This window comes from Pseudopodoces humilis, chromosome 1 (assembly GCF_049639895.1).
Source record: "Pseudopodoces humilis isolate 2021_Gansu_Grassland_sample_001 chromosome 1, ASM4963989v1, whole genome shotgun sequence".
NCBI classification, from domain to species: domain Eukaryota; kingdom Metazoa; phylum Chordata; class Aves; order Passeriformes; family Paridae; genus Pseudopodoces; species Pseudopodoces humilis.
This window is the reverse complement of record NC_142200.1, coordinates 142,676,580-142,700,103: the sequence shown is the minus strand read 5'-3', so window position 1 is coordinate 142,700,103 and position 23,524 is coordinate 142,676,580. Positions and strand designations below refer to the sequence as shown.

At 37.9% G+C, this 23,524-nt stretch overlaps 1 protein-coding gene across 4 annotated transcripts in view; it reads right to left on the bottom strand.

Annotated features, from left to right (window-relative positions):
• The window catches only part of ESYT2 (extended synaptotagmin 2), an 82,286-nt gene that overhangs the window by 31,617 nt on the left and 27,145 nt on the right, over positions 1-23,524 (bottom strand). For all 4 annotated transcript variants that reach the window (XM_088053250.1, XM_014257421.2, XM_014257422.2 and 1 more), the window contains exons 2-6: positions 18,732-18,773; positions 18,009-18,143; positions 16,294-16,370; positions 10,523-10,595; positions 9,537-9,626 (exon numbers count right to left, since the gene is read on the bottom strand). In XM_088053250.1, the coding sequence (XP_087909376.1) occupies positions 9,537-9,626; positions 10,523-10,595; positions 16,294-16,370; positions 18,009-18,143; positions 18,732-18,773 (417 nt within the window). The remainder of the gene's footprint in view (positions 1-9,536; positions 9,627-10,522; positions 10,596-16,293; positions 16,371-18,008; positions 18,144-18,731; positions 18,774-23,524) is intronic.

Genomic DNA, 23,524 nt, shown 5'->3' with positions numbered 1-23,524 from the left:
TGCTGTGGAGAAAGGAAAAATCTCCCTCAATCAGATGGCAACACCTCTCCTAATGCAGCCCCGGATGCTGTTGGCCATCTTTGCCATAATTGCATATTTATGACTTCTCTTCCCCTTTCTGTCCAACTGAACAGCCTGTATCTTTTTCAGCAAAGCTGCATTCCAGCCAGTCAGCCCCCAGCCTGTCCTGGGAGACAGGGTTACTCTCTTCTAGGCACAAGAATTTACATTTCCATTTGCTGAACTTCATGCGATTCCTGTTGGCACATTTCTCCAGCTTGTCAAGGTCCCTCTAAATAGCAGGACAACTATCAGGTGTATCAAGAACTCCTTCCATTATTAAGCAAGCAAACTTGCTGAGAGCACACCCTGTCCCACCATCCGGGACAGCCATGGATTTGTGTTGGCCCTGGGGAAAACCACTACTGACTGTCCTCCAGCTAAACTTCATGTTGCTGACAACAACTCACTAAGCCTGAAGAGTTCAGCCACTTTTCAACCAAGCTGTCCATTTATCTACTCTGTACTTAGCAGTTTACCTATGAGGATATTGCAGAAGAGCGTCAAAAGCTTTAGTGAAGTCAAGAAAAGCTGTATCCATAATTCTTCCCTCATCCACCGAGCCAGCCTTCTAATCACAAAGTCCACTGTCTTGGTTAACCATGATTTCCGGTTCATTACTCCCTCCTGGCTACTCCCAATCACTGTCTTCTCTCTTCAACCTTACCAGCAGGACTGAGATGACCACTTGAGCCCCTGTGCCCCTGAGCTGCCTCCAGGGCTATGCTGGAGTCACATTTCATGCTTTCCAGATCTCCCCGGAAGTGGTGTTGATCCCCACACAGGAGAGCAGCAGTGGGTAATAGTCTGAGGGCCAGACAAGCTTTAACAGCTGACAACATGTCAAGGTCCAGGCAAGCACAAACCTCATGAGAAAACAGGTCAGGATGGCACATGGGGCCAAGAATCTCTCAGTAGTGACCACTTCCCCCCTTTATCCTGGTGCTTCAGTGCAGTTCAGGCCCTGCTGGCTTGAACACTCCTAGGCCCTCCTCTGCTACACTGGCCCCAAATCTGTTCCACAACTGAAAATCTGTAGATGGGGTAGGACTCATCTTCCTTGTGGCAGAAAATTTGCATCTTTCCCCATCATGGAATAATTGCACCCAGTAGTTTCTCGAGAAAGTCAGACATCCTGTTTCAGATGTCTCCCTCTCTACAGAGAGCCACGCTATGTGAGGGAAACTAAATTCAGACTAAGCCATCTACCTGATCATATACATTTGTTATGCATGAAACCAGACTATAAGAGTCTAGAGGGAAAATATTCTTCAGTAGTTCTACAGAGATTGTTGCCTTTCTTTACTGATTCCTTCTTTAGATGAAAGCACAAAGCTATCACTGGCTGCAGGACCATTTTGTATTCAATGTATTTTTTAAAAATACCTCATTTACAACTAGTTTTGCCCACTTTCTATTAGAGTACTAGCAGGATTATTTTCTTGAGAAAAGGTTAATGTTTGTCTATTTATGGAATACTACCAAGGCTAAATGGCAGTAATACCTTTCAGAAGAGAATAAATTCTTGGCTACAATCCACACTGTATACTGAACAATATTTTCTTTTTTTTTTTTTATGAGGTGCTGTCATTTTTCTTCCTACATGATTATCTATTTAAAGCTATGAGGTTTTTAATTTCCAAATGTAAAAAACCCCTTGTTGAAAATTGTTATAAAATGGGTTCTTTCACATTGGTATGTAAGCTCTAGTTGTACAGTTCTACAAAAACAAACTATGAGCTAGAACACAAAACATTTACATTCAGGAAAACTAAGATCATTTCAGTATATTTTTCTCTGAAAATTAATAGTGCAAATTATTAGTACTCAAATCTCTTTCTCATCTTAAATCTGGAAAAAAAATAGTTAAGAAATAAATAATTGAACCAGGATGTAAAGACCAATTTATTGTAAATAATTTCAGTTTTATACTACTTCCTCAATCATGAAAACCCACAGATGTTTAAGTAATATAGCAAACAAGTAGCTTGGTAGTAGCTGGTAAGACTAACCACAATTTGAGTATTCAGAGTAATTCTCTTGCTTTGATCATGTTTTGACTGTACATCATGAGAAACTTTAAAAATCTATGCAGTCTACCAAGCTTCTAGAAGAAGTAATTTTATGCTGTTTTAAGACAAAGAATCCAGTCTATTATGAGTTGTTTATTCTTTATTCATAGGCAAAATAGAAGCAAATGCACACCATAAACATCCCCCAAAATGGTCCCTATCCAACAGGTATTCACACCTGCATCCTGTATTTAACAGTTTTACATAATGATGTTTTCAGATTAAATGGCAAATGAGAAGATATTTGCATTTCCTTTTGTTTTCATATTTTGTTCAGTGTATTGCATACAGCAGTTAACACAGCAAAGTCCTGCACTGTCTCCTAAACAGACTTCACTGAATAAATGCATTGAGCAACACAACGGATGTTGAAATTCAACATTGAGAAACATCTCCTGCACTGTACAGAAACATTTATCACAGTGGTTTCTGTATTAACTGCCACAGCCCAAAAGAATACCAAGAACAACCTAAGAGATGCCACTGAGAAGTGACACTTCCCATTGATGTGACTAAAAAGCATTGCAGAAGGTTGCAACACAGCACATGAAACACAGACAGGGCCTATGGTACAACCTCACTGTCAATATTCTGATTCTTACACACCTCTGCTAAAAAACAAGGCTACCTGTTCATGCCATCAACAGTCCTTACAGCATGAAGCATGGAAAAACAACTAGACCAAAAACCTGAGATTTGTGCTACTAAGAGCCGTCATTTAGACAAGAAATGCAGTTAGTACATATAATATCAGAAATTCTCTTTATCCACTTAACGTACAGGAATAAAGACCAATTTCAGAAATGTTAAAGACAAATCCTCATCCATTTGAAGCAGAAGCTCAGAAATTGAAAAACATTACTACAGCTAAGCACTTCACAGGATTATTAGAAAAGCTTTGCAAATAAATCTTAAGCCAATAAATGTTTTGGAAGGAATCTGAGCCTTCAAACTCCTGACACAATCAAGCTCTCACTGTTCAGGCTTTGAAGTTAAGTTCTCCTCACAGATAAAGTTTGTTGCATTTGCCCACCACAGAGCTTCATTTCCTGTTCTACCAAGAGTACCCAGCAGTAACACATACTCTGATTTCAGTCTACAGGTATTAGGGAGAAATTTTGTTTTCTCCTCTTTTCTTTTGTTTTCTCCTCTTATGTTTTTTTTTAGTGTTCTATCTCCCCCTGCCATCACCCCATCCTTCCTTGGTGTTTCAAGTCTGCACTTGGTTTCCAAACATAATCAGATCAGCAACAGATACACTGTTTGCAACTTAAGAAGAGTTTTCCAAAAGACAACTCGTAAAAAAAAAAATAATTCTTATACCTGCAAAAGTATTGAAATAACACTGACATCAGAAACACACACAGCAGAGTGAGAAGAAAGGAGGCAAAGAATGTCTTCATAAGCAGGAGGGAGCCCCCCAGCCACAGTCCAGTCAAACAACAGTTTCATTCTATGTTTTGGGCACTACCATGGAGAAGAACTGGACCCCCCAAAGTGTGGTTCTGACAGAAGTTACAGCAATGCTGCCATCGTAACTAACTGAAGAGTTCTATGGAAAAAAAGGGAGCAAAGGGCTGCCAGCTGATGAATCTTCTATGAAGCACCGAATCTAAAAACTTTCCATATTTAAAAAATAGCTTAACAATATAATTTCCTCCTCTGTCACCACTTTAAGCAATGCAAAATTCTCTTAGTTTAGCTAAATTCAGAGAATGCCAGCTGGTTCTCTGCAGCATAACTAACAGGGCACTGGAAAAACTGTGTGCAGGATTTGTCACTAAATGAAATTCTGCCAGAAGCCAGAAACGATGGTGTCTTTCCACAACACACTGCAGCTGAGAGAGGTGATGTGCCCTGCAGACTCTACCAAGCAGCTCCCTGGACAAAGGCAGGATTCCAGACACCAGTTATACTTTCCAATGAAGTAGCCTGTGTGTCTTGTTACTCAAGCCTCTTATAATTCTTCCTCTGCTCAGAAAAGTGAAAACAAATTTTGTTATCTCCCTGAAAACCAAGAAATTCACACCTTAACAAAGCTCTGAACTGAGGACTAATGCAACACATACATTGGAAGAGGTTAAAAAAATAAATTAGTAAATAAACCCCTTCAGCCAAAAAGAGAAGACAGACTATAATGAGCATCTCTATACACATTGGGTGTTCTCAAGACTAGAAACCCTTACAAAGAGAAAAATACATACTGGAATGCAGAATATACAGGGCCATAAATAAAGTTCACAGAAGTACAAAAAGCAGCCTCTAAACACTGTCAACCTTGTGGTTTGTTTTGGCTGCCATAAGCAATACTAATTATCAGAAGAGAAGCCACAGAGTATTTTAAAATGCTGATTAACAACTTCCTGCTAAACAAGTTATGGAAGTGTAAGACTTTTGTAGGAAAACTTAAGCTCTACTACAGGCCACGAGGATACAATTCCATGGGAAAAGGTGTGATTCCTCTCAGGAATGTATTACAAGGAGGGGACTAACTTGCCCTCTTACTGTTACTTGTGAATGGCCATACAGAAACATGGTACAATTTATTTGTTAGTAGAGCAAAGCCCATCACCACCCACAATACTGAAGTGCTGGCATTGTTGTAATAATTTAATATGTAACATTATCCAGTGTATCTCCCAGGAAATACATAATAAACAGAACCTCCCAAACAATACTACAGAGAGTAGGCGCTGTAGTATTCCCACTGGTTGCTACAGGAAACACAGCATATCTCTGCACAGAAATGGTGTTTAAAAGCTTCTCAGTTGTAACTTTCTGAAGACTTAAATGAGACAACTGCTAGAGGTGAGATGTATACTTGAGGAAGTAGAAGACACAGCAGGCAGCAAGTGAGCTGAAGTGACCAGAAGAAGGATCACAGCTGACTTTGCACAAATCCAGTGCACCTGCTGTTCTCCATAGTGTCAGCTACTCACAATTTCATTCAAGCCAATTCTCTCCACCTTCTCTACTCCTTCCTACCCTTCTACCAGCCTGCATTTTGGTTCACACCCTCACACCAGTCTTCACACTTTCCTGACTTTAGTGAGCTGGCTCAGGCAAGTAAAATACATCTGAAGGACAGGAACCTGGGCACTTCTTATGGTGCTTAATATCCTGCCTCTCACGTCCCTTAGCCAGCTTCCTCCAGCAGCAGAAGTTTCAACACTGGTGGTGATAACATTGAATGGGAGGGCACAGGGAGAAAAGAATAAGGTACTGTGGAAACAGCAACTGTGATCACCCTTAAAACATCCCATAAGATACCAAAATCTAAAATCACTGAGGAAAAATATAAGTTATAGCAAATTATAAGTATGCTGAGTAGCAGTACAAATCATTCTCTTCATAAGCAAAAAGACCAATTCTCAACAAATACTATTCTAACAGTAACTGTGCATCAGCATTTATCCAGATTTATTCCACAAATCTGACAGGTCCATATTTTCTAAAAGCATTCTCTACATTCTACATAACCACTGTTTATTTCCAGCCATTTCACTGGGACTCATTATGGCTGTAAGCATTCCTTTTTAAGCCTAATTTTCATCAGGACTTATAATTTTGAAAGCCCCATCCACCCAGTTTTACAAAGGCAGACAATATTAAATGAAATTAAACCTATATAAAAATTAATCAAAACTACAGGTCAGAACTAATCTGTAAAGTCAGTAGAAGGAGAGTAGTACTCAAGTCAGCAAATGGAAGGCAAAACTGTGAATCTGAAAATGAGAGCTTTGGAAGAGCTGCCCATTTTTCCTGGAAGACATCCTGTTTTTTCCAGCCATTGTTCTTTTTAGAACAATAGCATTTTTATGTGTTTGTCTTATTGGGAGGGTTTTGGCTTTTATTAAGAGAGAAAGGCTGGGTTAGAACACACCCTCAATTCTGAGTGTGCCACTAAACAAGCTTTTGAAAATTACCCATTTACAGTACAACTATAAGCCATATAAACTGCTATAACTGAACTATAATCAAAATAACTGTGCACTGATTTGTGCTAAAAGTAAAATGGTAACTAAAACTTTGAGAACCAACAATCTGGTAAATATACATAACATTATTATAGTGAGAAATATGCAAAGAACCTCACAAATCTTGACTGTTAATCCAGTGCTACCATCTCTCTAAGCATGGACACTCAGATTTAAAAGACTACTTCAAACATCAGAATGCACATCATTTCCCTCTGTTGAAATGTCCTACATATTTGGACTTATTTTATGAGCTGATGAAAATTTTAGAACCTTCTTGACAATAACAACAACAAAATACAGTATATAGAAAGTTTCATAAGATATAAGAACTCTTGAAAGTTCAAAAACTTTATGTATTATTCAGAAATATGAGACTGGTAAACTCATAGGCCATGTTGCCTTATATAGTCATTAAGTCCAGCAAACAGATGATACAGAGCAAGAGGAATTGTTGCCAGTTACTTTAGACTGGAAAATATGAGAACAAAATCTAATGCCAGCTGCCAGCTAATTCCTCTTCTCTTCTAACAAAAATATTTAAGAAACGCTTTCTTTGGCTGCAGCCATTTGCTCTCTAGTAAGAGAAAAGAATTTGGTTCTTGCTATAATAAGCATTATTTTACATTTTTCTGCAGAAGATAGAAAAATAAACACTGAGAAAACACACTGTGGTGGGGAGAGAAGTCTGCTTAGAAAAAGCTGAACAGCCATGGATAACTGTCAAAGACATGGGCTAGCCTGGATTATTTTTTGAACCATTCAATCTTAGGTTTGCTCAGACCTTGACCACTACCTTAATTTTTAAATGAAAGGAGAGTGAAAAACACTTTTAAACATTTTTGTAATTGAATACTTTTGGGGAGGGCTTGACTTTTTAGTCCAAGCTGATACTCCACTCTACTTCCCATCCTTTTTCTGTCCCACTAATAAAGTGTCAGGGGGGTAGGACAAAAGACAAAATTACTACAGACAAAATATTACCCAGAGTTCAGAAACTGACCCCAAATGAGAGGTGTTTCACTCAGTATGTTTTCAGTTTCTTCTCTCAGGTGCAAATTGTCCTATTTAAGCACTTTGCAGAAGCATCACACTTATTAAAGAGTGGGTACAGGTACCAGAGTTAAAATCTACGCGAGAAGGTTCTGGGAGTACCAGAAGTGGAAGGTTTGGATACCTCCTACCAGAGCAGGATGCTGGGAAGCAGAGCAGGGGCCAAGAACTAACTGCTTCTAGGGATTCCTGCTGCTGATCTCCCCTCCCTACCACTGCCAGCTTTCCTACCTCTCCCCCAGAAGGCACCAAACAGAACCATCTGCAGGAGGTACCCCAGGGCAGCAATCCAGACATACTGGGTTAGGTCATGGCTCCAGCACAGAGTGTGTCAGGATTGTGTCTGCAGAAGGACTGTACAAAACAGAACTGAGGGAGACAACACAAACCACATCTAGACAACGGAGAAATGTTATTCCTGTAGGAAAAAAAAAGACAATGCCTCCATCCTCACAACTACACATTTCTCCCTGCTCCTCTAACCCAGAATGTTTGCATTTAACTTGTTTATTGAGCTAGGGCTGGAATGAGCTAGGGACTGTACTGAGTATGGAAATTGTTTAGGAAAGGATTAAATAGCAAAACAGTATCAGAGAGTATACTAACAATTACACAGTGCAAACCAGCACAAGATAGCATTCAATCCTTCTCAGGGCCATGCTTACTTTATTAGGATAAACATGAAGATTAACAGTTGTCCTACACTCACTGCTCAACCAGAGATTAAAAATTAGGTGAAACTTAAGGAGACATCTCCTAGTATTTAGGCTTATTCCAAAGAAATCCAGAGTTGGTTCATCCCAATGTACTTCCTCAACTATTTCCAAATAAGAGCAACGATGTTTTATCAGTCTTGCATGAACTAATTCACTTTTACAAAAACACTGACTAACTTGGGCACAAAAAATTTCCAAATTCTTGCCTGTTTTACTAAGATTTAAGTCTCCATTCCCCTACCCAAGCACACATGGTTTCTCTAGACAGATGAAACAAGCCACATAAATCACACAAGTGACAGAAGTTTTTTCTAGGTCATAACATAAACACCTAAAACCAAACCTATCTTTTCAGCATGGTAGCAAAAATTTATCATGGGACATTTGCTCAAAAGAACTGCATCACAAGAATGTGATTTCTTTGAAGAAAGTAACAACATACCTCCTAAAGCTGTTGAAGAATTCACTCTTATTCCCCAAGCCTAGATCAACTTTTCAGAGTTTCAAACTGCTGATGAAACCAAGATGATCAATTTGAGATGTTTCAAAGTGTCTAACCCCATATGCTTGTAATTTGTGACCTGCCAGTCTGAAACTGTTAGACCTTGACATAGTAAGTTTTAATGTTTAATAAGAACATATTCAAGGAATGCGCTTCCAATGGAAAATATACTTTCAAGTAAGAGATGGAAACAATTAATTTCTTTAAAGATCTGTGGAGCATAAGAATTTCCACTTTGTTCACATTTTCTGTTAAGCTCTTATGGATACTTACTAAAAGCAGTACCAAACTTCAAATTGCTGAAACTGCCTCACACACACATACACATCAAAGAATTTTCCACCAGCCAAGTGCAACAGGTATTATGTTATCCTTTATGCTTTTATAAAAAAAAGATTTGTTGAAGTGCCATGCTTAAAACTGAAAGCATTTGAGGGGCTGTACTTTTGTTTACACATGCCAGTTTGTCTGTATCATTTTCATAGCAGCAAGACCTTGTTGGCTCACCTTTGTTTCACTATTATTACTGCCCAAACATGCACTTTGGCCTAGCATATTTTCCAGCTGAATTCTGTGACCTTCTCTCTGCTTTCCACTTTTGCTACTATCATGATCATTTTGAATACCAATTCCATCTCCCTATGTGCTTCACCCACTCTCACATTTGGGTCACTGGTAAATGTAATGGGAATTGCCCACTTGCTATGTAGGACAAAAACTTCACAGTAGGTGGGTAATTCCCCTTTCTAATTTATATTGTGCTAACACCGGCATTGGCTTTCTTAACAATCTTGCATAGATTTTGTGAAATTTTAGGTTAGACCATGCTTACCTAGAGAATATCATGAGAACAGCAACAAAAGCTTTTTTTACAACCTATCTAGATGGTTTCTATTTATCTTTCCTTACCCAAAAGACTTGTAAGAAAAGTTTGACAGCTGTGACAAAACACACTTCCAAATTCCAAGGTAATTATTATCCATCTTGGTTCCTGCTAGCATTCATAAAATTTTTCAGTCCTTATCTGTCAAAGTCCAACCAAACAGCAGTGACTTCCCAAACTCTTTCCTTATGCTGCTTAATTCTTGCTCCATCATTTCCTAACTACCATCATCAGCACTCTAAAAAAAGTGCAAAGGGAGATAAAAGTGCTTACAGGTTTTCTAAGGAAAAAAAGGGATAGTGCTCCAATTAGAGGCATGTCTCCAATTAGTGGTTCCAGGATAACCCTCATAGTGCCATGGATCTGTGAAAGGGGAAGAAAAGAAGACAATGAAATTGACTTCAGTCACGTTTTAAATAAAATTTATTTGCTGGCAATGCTCACACTTCTAATTCATTAAATTGTTTCTTATGGAATTATTTTATTTATATATATATATATATATATATATATATATATATATATATATATATAAATTATTTCTTTATATGTCATCCAAACCCAAAAAAATTCATATGAGCACTTAATAGTTGTGCTTAAAATTTCATTACATTCATCTAGATCAGGCAGTGTCATGTTGGTGGTAATTTCTTAAAAGTGTGAAGTAGATTATTTCTATGGCTTCATATAAAATATATACAAAGCACAGTGGAATCCACAGGTACTGGAGCTAAAGCAGGTAAATCCTTATTGGTATATCAGGACACATGTGCAAAAGAGCCAATTCTGCTCCTTAGGGAGAGATCTGTTATCAGGAAGTTAAGGAAATCTCAGAAACATTATCAGAAGGCAAGGCTACTAATAGTAACTGAATCTAAACCAGGAATTCTATCTGATGCTTGGATATTACATGAAATAAAATTTTAAGCTCTGTGGTGCCTTTGTAAACTGACACATCACTTGGACACATGACATCACATCAGCTTGATGTGAAATTATCTCCATCTTTTCCTATAGTAAATGTTATATATTTGTTCTACGTTCTTAATTCTTAATTCAACGATCCTAATTCTGTGTTCTTAATTCTTAAAGGATTTTTTTTTGTTAAGTCACATTACTGAAATTTTAATGCAGTATCAATACTATTCAAATGAGAAAAATTAGCAAGCTACACAATTACTGATGCTTTCTTATACATTATTTCATCAGAGAATAGTGATTTAGTGATATGAAAATCAAAAGAAAAAACTGAATTTCACCTGTATACTTTTCACACCAGCTCTGCAGAAGTATCTCTTGATCTCCAAATCAATTTCACAGTTTCCAACAAAACTAAACAAAAAAAGAAGGTATACATTTCACTTTTACGGACTAAATTGCAATAAACTGTTAGTTCTCTTTTGCACTGTCATGACAATGTATTTTTCTCTTAGTATATGCACAAAAAACACAAGTTGAAATATTAGAACATAAAACAATATCAGTTTGCTAGAACATCCCCTTCAAAACATTATCACTGTCATCAAAATCACTCAAATTAATACCTAGGTTTGCTACCATTTCCAGAAGGATGCATAACAGGAATCAACCAAGAGGCCCTACTTTTGGGAAATAATGGACACAGAATTCACACTCCATTTCAGGAAAGCTCTCCACAGATCTCATTGGTTGTAAATGTACCCAAATCCACTCTCATCTAACATAATCATGAGAGGCACTAGACAGAGATGGTGGTTATGCTAAAAATGAAACTTGTCTGAAATATTCATAGACTCGCAAAGCCAGTGGTATTTAGAATTTCAATAAGCACGGCATGCTGAGCTTAATGATCTTCTAAGCAAGTTTTAAGCCAAAAACAGTTCAGCCCTTTCTGAAAGGAAAGAAGGCAGGAAGCAAACTAGGGAACATACAAAAACTATGCAAATTTTTCCCTGAACAGTTCTCACATCCCATTTTTGGGGATGCAAGGTCAAGTGATTGAAATTTTCCAGATGCTGCCCTGTATTTCAGATTTGTTGAAGTTGGTAAATCTATTTTTCCCATGCTACAATGCTACAAGATTATTCACACACAACTTGGGCTTAGAGTTTTAGCTGCTTTCCCTGAAGCTTCATGCCGGTCAAGCATGTACCAGCAGAGCTGAGCAACCTTTTTTTTTCCAAGAGCTGGTACTGCTGTGAGACATTGGTTCTGAAAACAAACAAATTTTTAGACTCAACAAGGAATTCAGGAAGGAAGCTTGAGACTCTGATTTAGCATGGAATTGATCAATGAGTCTACAGAATGAGAGCTAAAAGCAAAACCCAACAGGCTGAGTACCATGCTCCAGGTAGGAAGAGATGAGCTGGATGAGGACACTGGCTAAGAAGATAAGAGGCTGTTAACAGAAGGACAAATGAAATCTGAAGAGCTTTCTGAACAGACTGCCAAGGTAAAGAAAATGGAAGAAGGAACCAAGGGGTATAGAGAGGAGACAGATTAAAGCCAGACACTGCTGAAAGGAGAGAGAAATTGTTTCCTCTGCAGGGCATCCTGTTCCAGATTCTGCAGCAGAGCCCAGCTTTCTGCACATTAATTCCTCAGACCTGGCTTGTACAGTGAAACACTGTTAGCTGTGTTTGGGAGTATGAAACAATCTTATTACAAAAATGTTTGGGGAATTGTGAACAAAATGGAATTGCTCTCTTCATCAGCCATTCTAGGCTCAAGTCAATATAAAATAAATTACAGTAAGAACAGAACAGTAGGATTGCTGTTCCCTCCCCCCAGAGCCTGATGGACACAAAGTACTACCAAAAGAAAAAAAAGGTGAGAGCTGCTGCATTCCACATATCCATTATCCAAAATCATCTATATGCTCCTCTGCTCTGTGTGTAGTGGTGCTGTCTTTGTGATTTCAACAAATGCAAATTTTATGAATCCCTTAAACAGAAATAAACAATAGTACCAAGACTTTCCTGTAAACATCCATCACTGGAATTTATTTTTGAATATTTAAAACATAACACTATACAGAATCTTTGTTGTTCAATGGCCAGTTTGGGGAACTGGAAGACAATATGATGGGGTCTGTGTCAAAGGAAGGTGACAGTTGCTTTCCTTGGAAAGAATGCAGTGTGACTGTAGTTTAAAAATAGGTATGTAACTTTTAATATACAATTTAAAACTATGTAATTTCTATTTTTAACCTAACTATATATAGAGATAGTAGAGATATATAAATACACTCCCACATATATATATATAAAATTGCATAACAACATGACACAGAGAAGCAAGGTCAATTAAAACCTGCAACTGAAACCTCAATCTCAGAACTCTGCAGCATCAGAACTATTTGTGTTATGAGAGACCGGGAAGCAATATGCTTGTTTGAAAATCCATAACAACATGATGACAAACTGAAGTAAAAATAGCAACAAACTGCATTTGAGGGGACTAAGTCAACAACATTTAACTTTATAATAAAGCTAAATATGTTTTTGTTTCCTAAGATATTTGGCTGGGTTCATTAACAGTCAATGCCTACACAGTTGCACTGTAAAATACCATACAACTTGAAAGCTCATTTAGTAAGCAAATTCTATACATTCAGATCATAATATCCCAGAAATATTAATGATCCCTTTAAGGTACAGAACACTGAGACAGATTACAGTTTAATGAGGACACTCTTGAAAGAATATTAACAGCAGCTGTACTGAATCAAAAGAGAAGTGCAATGTGGTCATTGTAGCCCATGGAAGATACCCAGAAGAAAAAGAAGAAAAAATAAAAAGGTTACAGCAAAAATATTTCCTACATTACTGTGATATGTAGTTCTGTACACCAGACTATCTTATTTGTTTTTAGAAAATCTTTAGGCCCTATTTTTACATCTGACTTCTGCCAGTAAAATGTAATGAGTCTCTCCATTCAAGTATTCCATGTTTGAAAAAATCACCCATGTGTTTCAATCTGCAGCCTAAAGATCTTTCAGTGCATCATTTTTTTTGTGTCATGAGAAGCTGAAAAACTCAGGCTATTAACAACTACTTCTTCAATCTCTCTATCTTTTTTGCTTTCTTTGCTACAGTTCTTGTTTAAATTGACTGAGTTTATCTTGTTTTCTGATGATCTATAACCTTTACCCAAGTATTTACAACATTCACGTACTTTAGCAAATATTTCTTTTTATTAAAAGTTTATTTAGATTTTATCTTCATTTGCTCAAGTGCTTGGAATTTTTCTCTTGCCCATATTTGTCATGAAGAAAAATACTTTTAAACTGTAATGAGTTTTGATAATTTTTTAACAAACTCCACAGTAAGAGAAAGGCAAAGCATTCCCTTCACAAATATGGTCCTCAAACTGAACCTTGAAATACATCCTCCAGTGAGTGCTTTGTGGATTAGCTATTCAAGCTACTTAAGAGTAAAGTTCTTAATTGGATCCTGAATGATGCACAAAACCTGTTCCAAAGAGTTCTGAAAAATACTCTGAAGCAATGATCATTAACAGAAACAATAGAAACTAAACCAAAGAACACTCCTTTTGAAGTTAAATTTAAAAGCAGGCAAAAAAAAAACCCACAAAACTCTCAAGGATGATGCAAAAAAATACTCTTAGGAGTTTTGGAGACACATTGAAACTACTTAAATGCACTATGCAAGGTCCAAAGTAAATGCACACTTCCCACCAAAAACAGCTGACACTAGAAAGGGCTAGAAGAAGACACAATAGTGAAACTGCAGGATTAAAGAGGATTCTTAAAAGAATTAACATATTTTAAATTGAAAAAAAAAATAAATAAATAGAATCTTTCCTTCCTTCCCTCACCACACACCCCACAGGGCTTGGCTTCCTACAGCTATTCTTATGAATGTTTAGAGAGGTTGTTTGGGAGGTCCTTCTCAACTGTGTTTAGAGAATGAAGGCTTTATAGAAAACTCGTAACTTAGAAATAAATTAAAATTATAACAAACTAATTTAACTGGAGATTAAAATCTACAGGGGTAAATATTCCAAAGGATGGACTTTTCTCCAGCAGCAAGACTGTTCTTTATAATCTTGCAAAACTGCAATATAAGACAGAATTTAGGGTTGGTATATGTATTTTAACTCTGTATCTAAATGTACCAAGAGATGCTTATTCTTCCTGTTACAACAAAGACAATCCCAGTGATAAGACTCTCAGAGGATATATAAATCAAACTACATCAAACAGTAACAGCTGGTACAGGGGGCCAGGAGGGCTCTCTGTCTTAAACTTGCATATTAAAAGCCCTTGAAAAAGAGACCTTTCCAAATGAGGTGCCAAGGACAAATCTTAAATATGAAACAGGATTTCCTTTGATGATGGTTTTGTCTAAGCCTCAATTCCTAGAAGCTGTGATAATCATTCCAGAGCTCTTGTTTCCATTTTCTTCCTGGAAGTCTGTGCCACTGGCAGTAAGGATATGCTGTTGGGCTCAACAGGCACCCAGTTCACCCAGCACTATCATTGTTATTGAAACCACTTCAAGGAATTTAATTTCAGCCTTTTAGACTGGATTCTATTGCAGCTGTCTACCACTTCTCTAGGTAGGTTGCAAGGTAACACAATGAGACATATGGGTAAAGATTTCCTTCAGGTCTACGTAAAAGTACATTATTCCTGAAGTTTTTGTACAAACCTACTGGCCTTTTTACTTTCATCTGCTTCATGAGGATGAGTGGAAATTAAAAAAAAAAACAAAAAAAACCCAACTTGATTTACTCTGTCTTCCTATGAATAGTTCTGCCTAAAAGGGAAGAATGGTCTTGGAACAGAAGCAGCTTCTCAAAAATAATTTTTATGGACTGTTTGGTCAGACAAGATTGTTTTCCTGAGGGAAACCTCTGAAGAAGTGAGGCTGCTCTTCCAGATGCTCTCAAAAATGGCAACAAAGAGAAAACTGAGGGAAATTGCTCCATTAAAGCTAACATATTCATCCAGTGAAATAAGCTCTCAGGAGTCAATCCTGCTGTATTTTGTCCAGCAACACAAATACCTGATTTGGACAGCTGTCTTTTTCCCACAGAAATAAAGTGATTCAATTCAATAAAGACTGGGCTCTGCTCACAGCTGTAGTCCCCACATGCTCTGGAACTCAGGGCAGCCTTTTCTCTTATCACTCTGAGGCCTGCCCAGCTCTGCCAAAGCAGCAAAGGCTTCAGCATAGCTGAGCTTTAGACAAATAATTCAAATTTAAGAATAGCCATGTTCAAATTTTGGAAGTGCCTCTGAAGCTGAGATGCCTGATGAGCCTCCTGGCTGCTGCCAGGGAAGCAGTGAGGAACACAGAAGGCTGCTCTTTACTGGACTGCCAATGACTGACAAATTTGGTCTTTCCATAGCCCACAAACAGGCAAAAGTAGCCATGGTAAAACAGACCTATGATGGTCAATTATAAAAACATTGCTGGGTTCACTGACTGAACTTTCAAAAAACTCTGCAACTGTAGATTGTGTTGAGAATGACTTGGATAAATGTAGGGTAGACCAACTGAGAAACCTATATAAAAGGGATCATGATGAAATGGCAAAGAAACCTGAAGCAATGAAGCACAATAATTCCGGGATTTTGTAATACACAGATTTACTCTGGTAAAGTAAATCCAAATTCTTCAGTAACTATCATTATTTTTTTCTAATACTATGTTTATAAAGAAGAAATCTAAGTAACTGAGAAAAGTAAAAAACTCAAAAAATCTTACATCTTATATTTCAGACTACATTTAATAGCAAAGTATTAATACATTAAGGAAAAAAAGTCAAAGATAGTGCTTTATCTTTGGAAAGTATTTTTTTATTAACAAACATGACTTTAAAGATGAAACCACACAGAGTTGATACTCCATTTCCCTCAGATAAATGCTATTTACAGCATGCAGTTTCTTCCATACACAGACAAAACTACAACATTTGCATAATGAAACAATTCTCCTTTCAGGCCAACTTAACTGCCAAATCAAACAATGTGTAGATTATAAAGCATGGACCCCCCTTGTAATATAGTAATAAAGTTTACCTGATCTGAAGATCTAAAATGATCTGCCTTTTGTCCACATTCTCAGTGTACACTTTTACACCATTTATCCTCAGAGGCTGGAAAAATGAAGCAAGTAAAAGTTGGATTCTTCTACAGAAGTATATTAAACTCTTAACTTTGAAATAAAGGTGAATATAGGCATATCCATGCCTGAAGTAAATAACCTACTATAAACATTAAAAGGTGAGAAGTAAGGCTAAAAATTTAGTTCAAATTCTTATTTCAGAGGTAAAAATTAACTTACTGGGATCCAATTTACCACAATCCTTTCAGCAGTTACCCTGGGTATAGACCACTCAACTTCAAGATTTACAAAATATTTAATAAAGTTTTCCCTCTCCCCTGCATTAACATCTGATTTCTCTGTAGATATGTATGTCTAACACTCCCAAAGCATTCCTTTCTGTGTAACTACAACAACAAGCTAAATTTAGTTCACAAAAAGACAGGCGCCTTAAGTGGAATTTAGTGAGAATAGATAGAAAAAATTCTGTAATTCCCATAAAGAGCTGTGTTGAGGATGACTAACAATTTGACTCTTGAGTTTTTCCTTTCTTGAAAAATGTTCATATTTCTATTTGCACATTTTCGATAATTTATGTGAAATCAAAATCTTACTGCTGTGCTAGGGCTGTGCAGCTCAACCAACTCAATCAAGGCTGCAATATAAAGTAAGATTAGCAGTTTGTCATGTCCAAGGTTTCTCAATCCAGCTGCAGAACCATACAGAGGTATGGGAGCTAATGTAAATCCTACTTAAAATTAGTATAGCTTAAAAGAATGCTACAGTCTGTAATACAAATATATCTAGGGCAGGACGGAAGGCCTGTGTGAAAGGACTTACGATTTTAAAGAAATAACCCAACACACAAAAGGTGCAGTAAAGCATAATGAACTGTAACCTACGTGAAATAGAGTCACAAAGAGAGGAAAAACAATTCCCCTCTATTACACCTGAAAATTAATTTCAGGTTTCCTAACATTTGAGGGTGTGTGGGGGCGTTGATTTTTAAATCCTTACTTGAAATTCCTTTTATGACAAGCAATAGAGACACGAAAGACAACTTCAAACAAAAGCTGTTAAACTGAAGTAAAAAGCAGTAAAGTTCTGGTTAATGCAGGGAAGATTAAGTAGTACTGAACTTGCTACAAGTAGAGGAAATCATTCTCAGCTTGCACTGGTCAAACAGGCTCTCCTGCAGGCATGAGACCCCTTCTTTTCATGGGATGGAACAGCAGACAAGTATCTGTATGCCCCTTGATACTGCGTTATGTGCGTTAAAAAGCCAAGCCAGTAGCCTTGACATTGACTCCACACATAACATGATTAGAAGTGCATCTATCACAAGAAAACTGCACTTGGATCATTCTGGAAAAAAGGATAATGGTCCCTGCTCACTTAACATAAAGCATTGCATGAATATTAAAATCACATGGCTGTGACCTCTTCATGTGACCAGGCTACACTGAGTTGTCTCCAAATTCTCTCCAAGTTTCTGAAGCACAGACCCCAGGAAATGCAATAAAGCCTCTGCTAAAAAACCCACGCATTTTTATTTTAATGCTACAATAGAAATCAGAATCAGGCTTACGACCAGGTGTCACAGAGAAATATTTCTGTGTAGATTTGAACTGGCTACATGAAAATGTTATGTATAACAGGGTCTCTCAAAAAAACTTCACCAGACACTGACCTGATGACCAATATCAATCTTTGTAAAACTGAAGGTGCTGAGGTGGTTGTTTGCGCCTCTTACTGCTGGTTCTATGGTTTCTCGGAAGAGTTTCTCAATGAATTGACAAATAAAAGGCCACATCTGTTTTACAGTCTAAGGAGAAAAAAAAAAATCTACATGGAAGTACAGTTCTTAAATACATGAATAAGTTATAAATGCAAAAAATCAGAACTTCACCACATCTGAATTTTCTATCTGAAAATTCTATATTGCCTTTTTCTTACTATTTTCCAATTAACTCATGTTCTTCTATGCTCTTTGAATGAAAGATATTTTTTAAAAAGTAAGCTACATAGACTTATATCTTAGATTATCACACACACAAATCAAAACTGAAAATTTCATTTATTTTTAGATTGTAGGTCAGGAACCTACAGTAACTGGAAAGTATCCCAGACAAGTAGAAAATTAAAGATTGTGTTTACAGCTGCTATGGCTTCCACACAATTATAGCTGTCATTACTCTAATGCCACTTTAAATCATTCATAAAACTCATAATTTCAGGACCATGAACCTAAATTTAATCATTCTTGTGACTAACTGGATCAACAACCAGAGACTTCCAGTGCATAAAGCAGAAAGTTAAAACTACTCTGTCCTCAGATTCTTGCCTCCCCTTTCATTTTAATCTCAGCTTTTCATCCTGCCCCTTCCCATTTGGGAGCAATGCTTCTTCTTACCTTGTTGAGCCATTCTGCTCTCTCTGTATCTGGAAAATGCACCTAAAAAACCCAAAACAAACAGAAACAAAATTAATACAAATACAAAACACTTTTTAGCTAATTGTGTCCAGTCATTTATAATACCAGAAAGCTTAGGGATCTCCCTAGACAGTGGACAACATACTGAGCAGTTAACACCCTTGACAAGAGAATTAAAATACAAACTCATTTCCAAACTACATAAATATATGCTTGGACTTGTTTCTAATAGTAGCATCTGGAATAAAGTATTGCTGTAACACCATGAACAAACTAAAAAACAAGCACAGCCAACACAGCTTGTGTCAACCAACATTAACACGACACACACGACTGCCAGAGTCCCAACTGCACTTCTACTTCCTTTCACTGCCATTCATGCCAAATATTTTTAATGTCAATAAATCATGGCTATAAGTATTTAATCAGTGAAGTTGAAGTTCAGGAATATGGATTTAAGTTCAGCCAAAAGCCCTTTGAAAGACATTTCTAGTAATTTCTTTTCTGCAGAAACCAGTTAGAGACAGCATGACAATTTATACACGGGCTAGAAAATACCCATAGCAATAGGAAAACATCAATTAAATGCTGGAAGAACAGACACAATTTTCTAGACATAAAAGGAAAGCACAGTTAGTAGCTTTACCTTTTACAAACACACACACACAGAAAAACCCCAACCAAACTTCACCACCAAATAAAAATAAAGCCCTGAAGAAGCATAGCTAACGAGAATTTCTTTAGAAACTCACAGTCCGTAGAACAAGATGCAGATCACACTTCCCAAACACAAAGAGCTTTTGAACACACTAAAAAACCATGACCTACATATAGTGACTTTCGTGAAGCAATGCCTCTACTTAACCAAATTGCAAAGTCTTAATCTCTTCATAGCATAACAGACTGTACTACTGGCTTCAACAGCAGTTATTTTTATTATGCATATCCCAGATGTGAAGAGTCAGTGAAAGACCTATTCTTTAAACTGTATTTTCAACAAGATGAATTTGAAAGCAAGTCCCATTAATGACTTTTTTCAGTTTTTATTCACTTCTTGCCTTAACAACCAGCACTAACATGATCCTCATATACTCAATCTACCTTCAGAGCAGTCCTTAATTTCATCTAAACTTCACCCAAATTTTTGCTATATAGTTTTTGCTATGCTGCCCCCCAGCAGTATAATCAATAGTGTCACAATTATTTCTCCAGTCTGTTTCTTTTTCAACAACCCCAGCTCAATAACGAAGGAAAACCCCACGTTTCTACAGATTCATGAAGAATTACAAATGCTGCTGTCTTCCACTGTGAAGAAAGGCTCTCAGCCTCTTTTTCAAGTATATCACATATCTCTCAAAAGCATTACAAATGGTGCAAAAATGTTCAGTGATGTGTTTGACTGTGAGAAAAAACATTCAACCTTGTTTATTTCACTAAATGAGTTAAAAGAAGTTCTAATAGCAGATGGAACGATTTGGGAGCCATGTTATTTTATTCAGAATTAATTTCCTAGAAAATTATGGTGGGTAGAATGCCAGAACTCTGTACTTAGAGTGTTTGGGGTAGTGTCCGCCTTTTGAAAGCAAAAAATACTTAATTTTTTTTTTTTTTTTACTTTTGCAACACAAGCAGTTAAAATTATGTACATTAACTTACAGCTGAACAGAGCTTACACTCAGTTTTTGTCTTGCAGGGTCCTCAAGTTGCTCCCAATGGTCAAAAAGTTAAAGGAACAGGAAGAATGAACACTGTTAACCCCAACACTAATAAATAACATTTTGATCTTTCCTTTAAAATATTTGCCTTCTGAATCTGCTAAGAGAAAAAGTGCCAATTCTAAGTAATGACTTGTGCATGATGTTGGATCAACATGTTTCATTCTGATTTGCTTAGGAGAGCAATCAGTGATGCTCAGTTTCCCAGGATGAGAGCTGCAGAGATGTTTCACACGGGAACCAACATAATCCAAGAGGAAATGGTCAGAAACCTGCTACACTGTTTAGACAAGCACAAGTCTCTGCGGCTGGAAGGGATCCACCCAATGGTACTGGGGCAGCTGGCAGAAGTGATCGCAGAGTCTCTTCCCCACCAATTACCAGCTGTCCTGACTAACTGGGGAGGTCCCAGGTGACTGGAGGTCAGCAAATGTAACCCCATCCACAAGGGCCTGGGGAACGACAGGCCTGTCACTCTGACTTTGGTGCCAGCAAAGGTCATGGAGCTGATCCCGTCATGACAGCGTGACCTACTTAGTGGACAAGGGAAAGGCTGTCGATGTGTTGACCTGGACTTTACTGAAGCCTTTGACACATTTTCCCACAGAATTCTCCTGCAAAAACTGGCCAGTCATGGTTTGGACTGGTGTACAATTAGCTGGGTAAAAACCTGCCTGGATGGCCAGGCCCAGAGAGTGGTGGGGAATGGAGCTACATCCATGGTTTTAACACTGGCCACTCACAAGTGTGTGCCCCAGGGCTCAGCGCTGCGGACACTCCTGTTTACCTACCATTGTTATCAATGATCTGTGTGAAGGGATCGACAGCACCCTCAGCCAATTTGCAGGTGACACCAAGCTGGGTGGGAGTGTTGATCTGCTGGAGGGCAGGAAGGGTCTGCAGAAGGATCTGGACAGGCTGGACTGATGGACCAAGGCCAGTGGTCTCAGGTTCAACAAGGCCAAGTGCTGGGTCCTGCATTTGGGTCATAACTGCAAGGAGTGCTGCAAGCTGGGGCAGAGTGGCTGGAAAGTGGCTCTGCAGGAAGGGTGCACTGGGTGCTGGTCAACAGCAGCTGAACATGAGCCAGGTGTGCCCAGGTGGCCAAGAAAGCCAAAGGCATCCTGGCCTGTGTCAGAAACGGTGTGGCCAGCAGGACCAGGGCAGTGATTCTCCCCCTGTACTGGGCACTGGTGAGGCTGCACCTGGAATCCTGAGGCCAGTTCTGGGCCACTCAATACAAGAATAACATTGAAGTGCTGGAGAGTGTCCCGAGAAGGGCAGTGGACCTGGAAAAGGGTCTGGAGCACAAGTCTTAGCTGGAGCACTTGGTGGAGCTCAGGCTACTTAGTCTGGAGAAAAGGAAACTCAGAGAAGACCTTATTGCTCCCTACAATTACCTGAAAGGAGGTTGTAGCCAGCTGAAAGTTGCTCTCTTCTCCCATGTGAAAAAGAGAGAAGATAAGAGGAAATAGCCTCAAGTTGCACCAGGGAGGTTTAGAATGGACATAAGAAAAATTTCTTCATGGAAAGAATTAAGCATTGGAGCAGGCTGCCTAAGGAAGTGGTATAGTCACTAGTGCTGGATGTATTAAAAAAAACTTGCAGCTGTGGTATTTAGAGACATAGTTTAGTGGTAGGTCTGGCAGCGTCTGATTAATAGTTAATTAAAATATTAACTATTTTAATTAGTTAATCTTAGATAATTATCCTGATAATCTTACAAGTCTTTTCCTAAATTCTATGATTCTACAGCCATTGCAATGAACAGCAACAAAATAAAAGAAACAGAAATAGCAAATTAAACACATAGATGAGGAAAGGAAAATTCACAGAAATACCAAAAGCAAACCTGTCTGCTGTGAGTAATGCAAGATATAACAGTTGTCATGTTCACAATTCATTTTTAGTCTTCTGTACAAGTATCCAGTTGACATTCAACAGAAGAGACATACTAGACTTGACAGAGGCTTCCCACTCTAAATATAACCTCAGCCCAGATGAAATTCACCTTCCTCCAAAGGGTGATACAACTTCCCAGATTCAGAGTACAAACTTCTGAAGGCACAAGCCACATCCCCTGCACCATGCACAAAGCTGACATCCAGTACACCTCTGTGGAATGAGGAAAAGAGCAAGCATCTCTCTTGCACCTATCAAGCACTCCTCATATTCAGTCCTAAGATAAGTTGGGAAACAAACAAGAGGCCACAGATACTCAAATCTCATATACGCTAATTTATTAATTTTTGATTTTATCTGCTGTACAGTCTTTATTAACACCTTATTTAACAGGACATGACTCTTAATTTTTCCAAAGATTTAATAATTACTTGTCTTTTAGTGCGTCACACCTACCATGCTCCTACAGTTACATGAGTTGGCATTAAGCCAGCTCCTCAATATGTAAGCCTAGTTTACTCCCACATTTGCATGTGACAATATGCAACAAATAATACAATAACTTCCATTCCTGTTTCTCACCCCTTTTCCATTCTTGCTTTTCTGACTGCTCACTCCAATATAATTCAGTTTGGTGCTTATTCTGACATTCAAAACAAAGAGCAGAGAACCTTGCATTTTCAAGACTGAAATTTTCAGTCAAGCCAACTTTGAATCAAAAACTCGGCTTTGCTTAATCTTTCGATGCTCCAAGCCCAGCTTGTCTGAACACAAAGAATAAAATATTTATCCATCTACTAATCCCATATATTTTTACCCTGCTATATGAGACTACAATACTAGTGGCAAAATTATGTTTTGGTTTAAGAGCTTTTGACTTCAAATACAATCTTATGCATAGACAACAGGAGAAAGCCTGAGGGATAGAAGCTGGTACGCTGGATCAGTCAGGACTGACACAAGAATATTGAAGCAACTGCACAAACATTTTTATGGCCAGAAGCAAGAATCAGACTAACTGATGTGCAAAATCTGTTAATTCTTGTATAAAAATCTACTGACAAGCACAACAGAAAGAGACAGAAGTCAAGATTTCAGTTAAGACAGTTAACGACTACAAGCATTTTCCTCTTGGCTTCTGTTAGTAAATTGCTC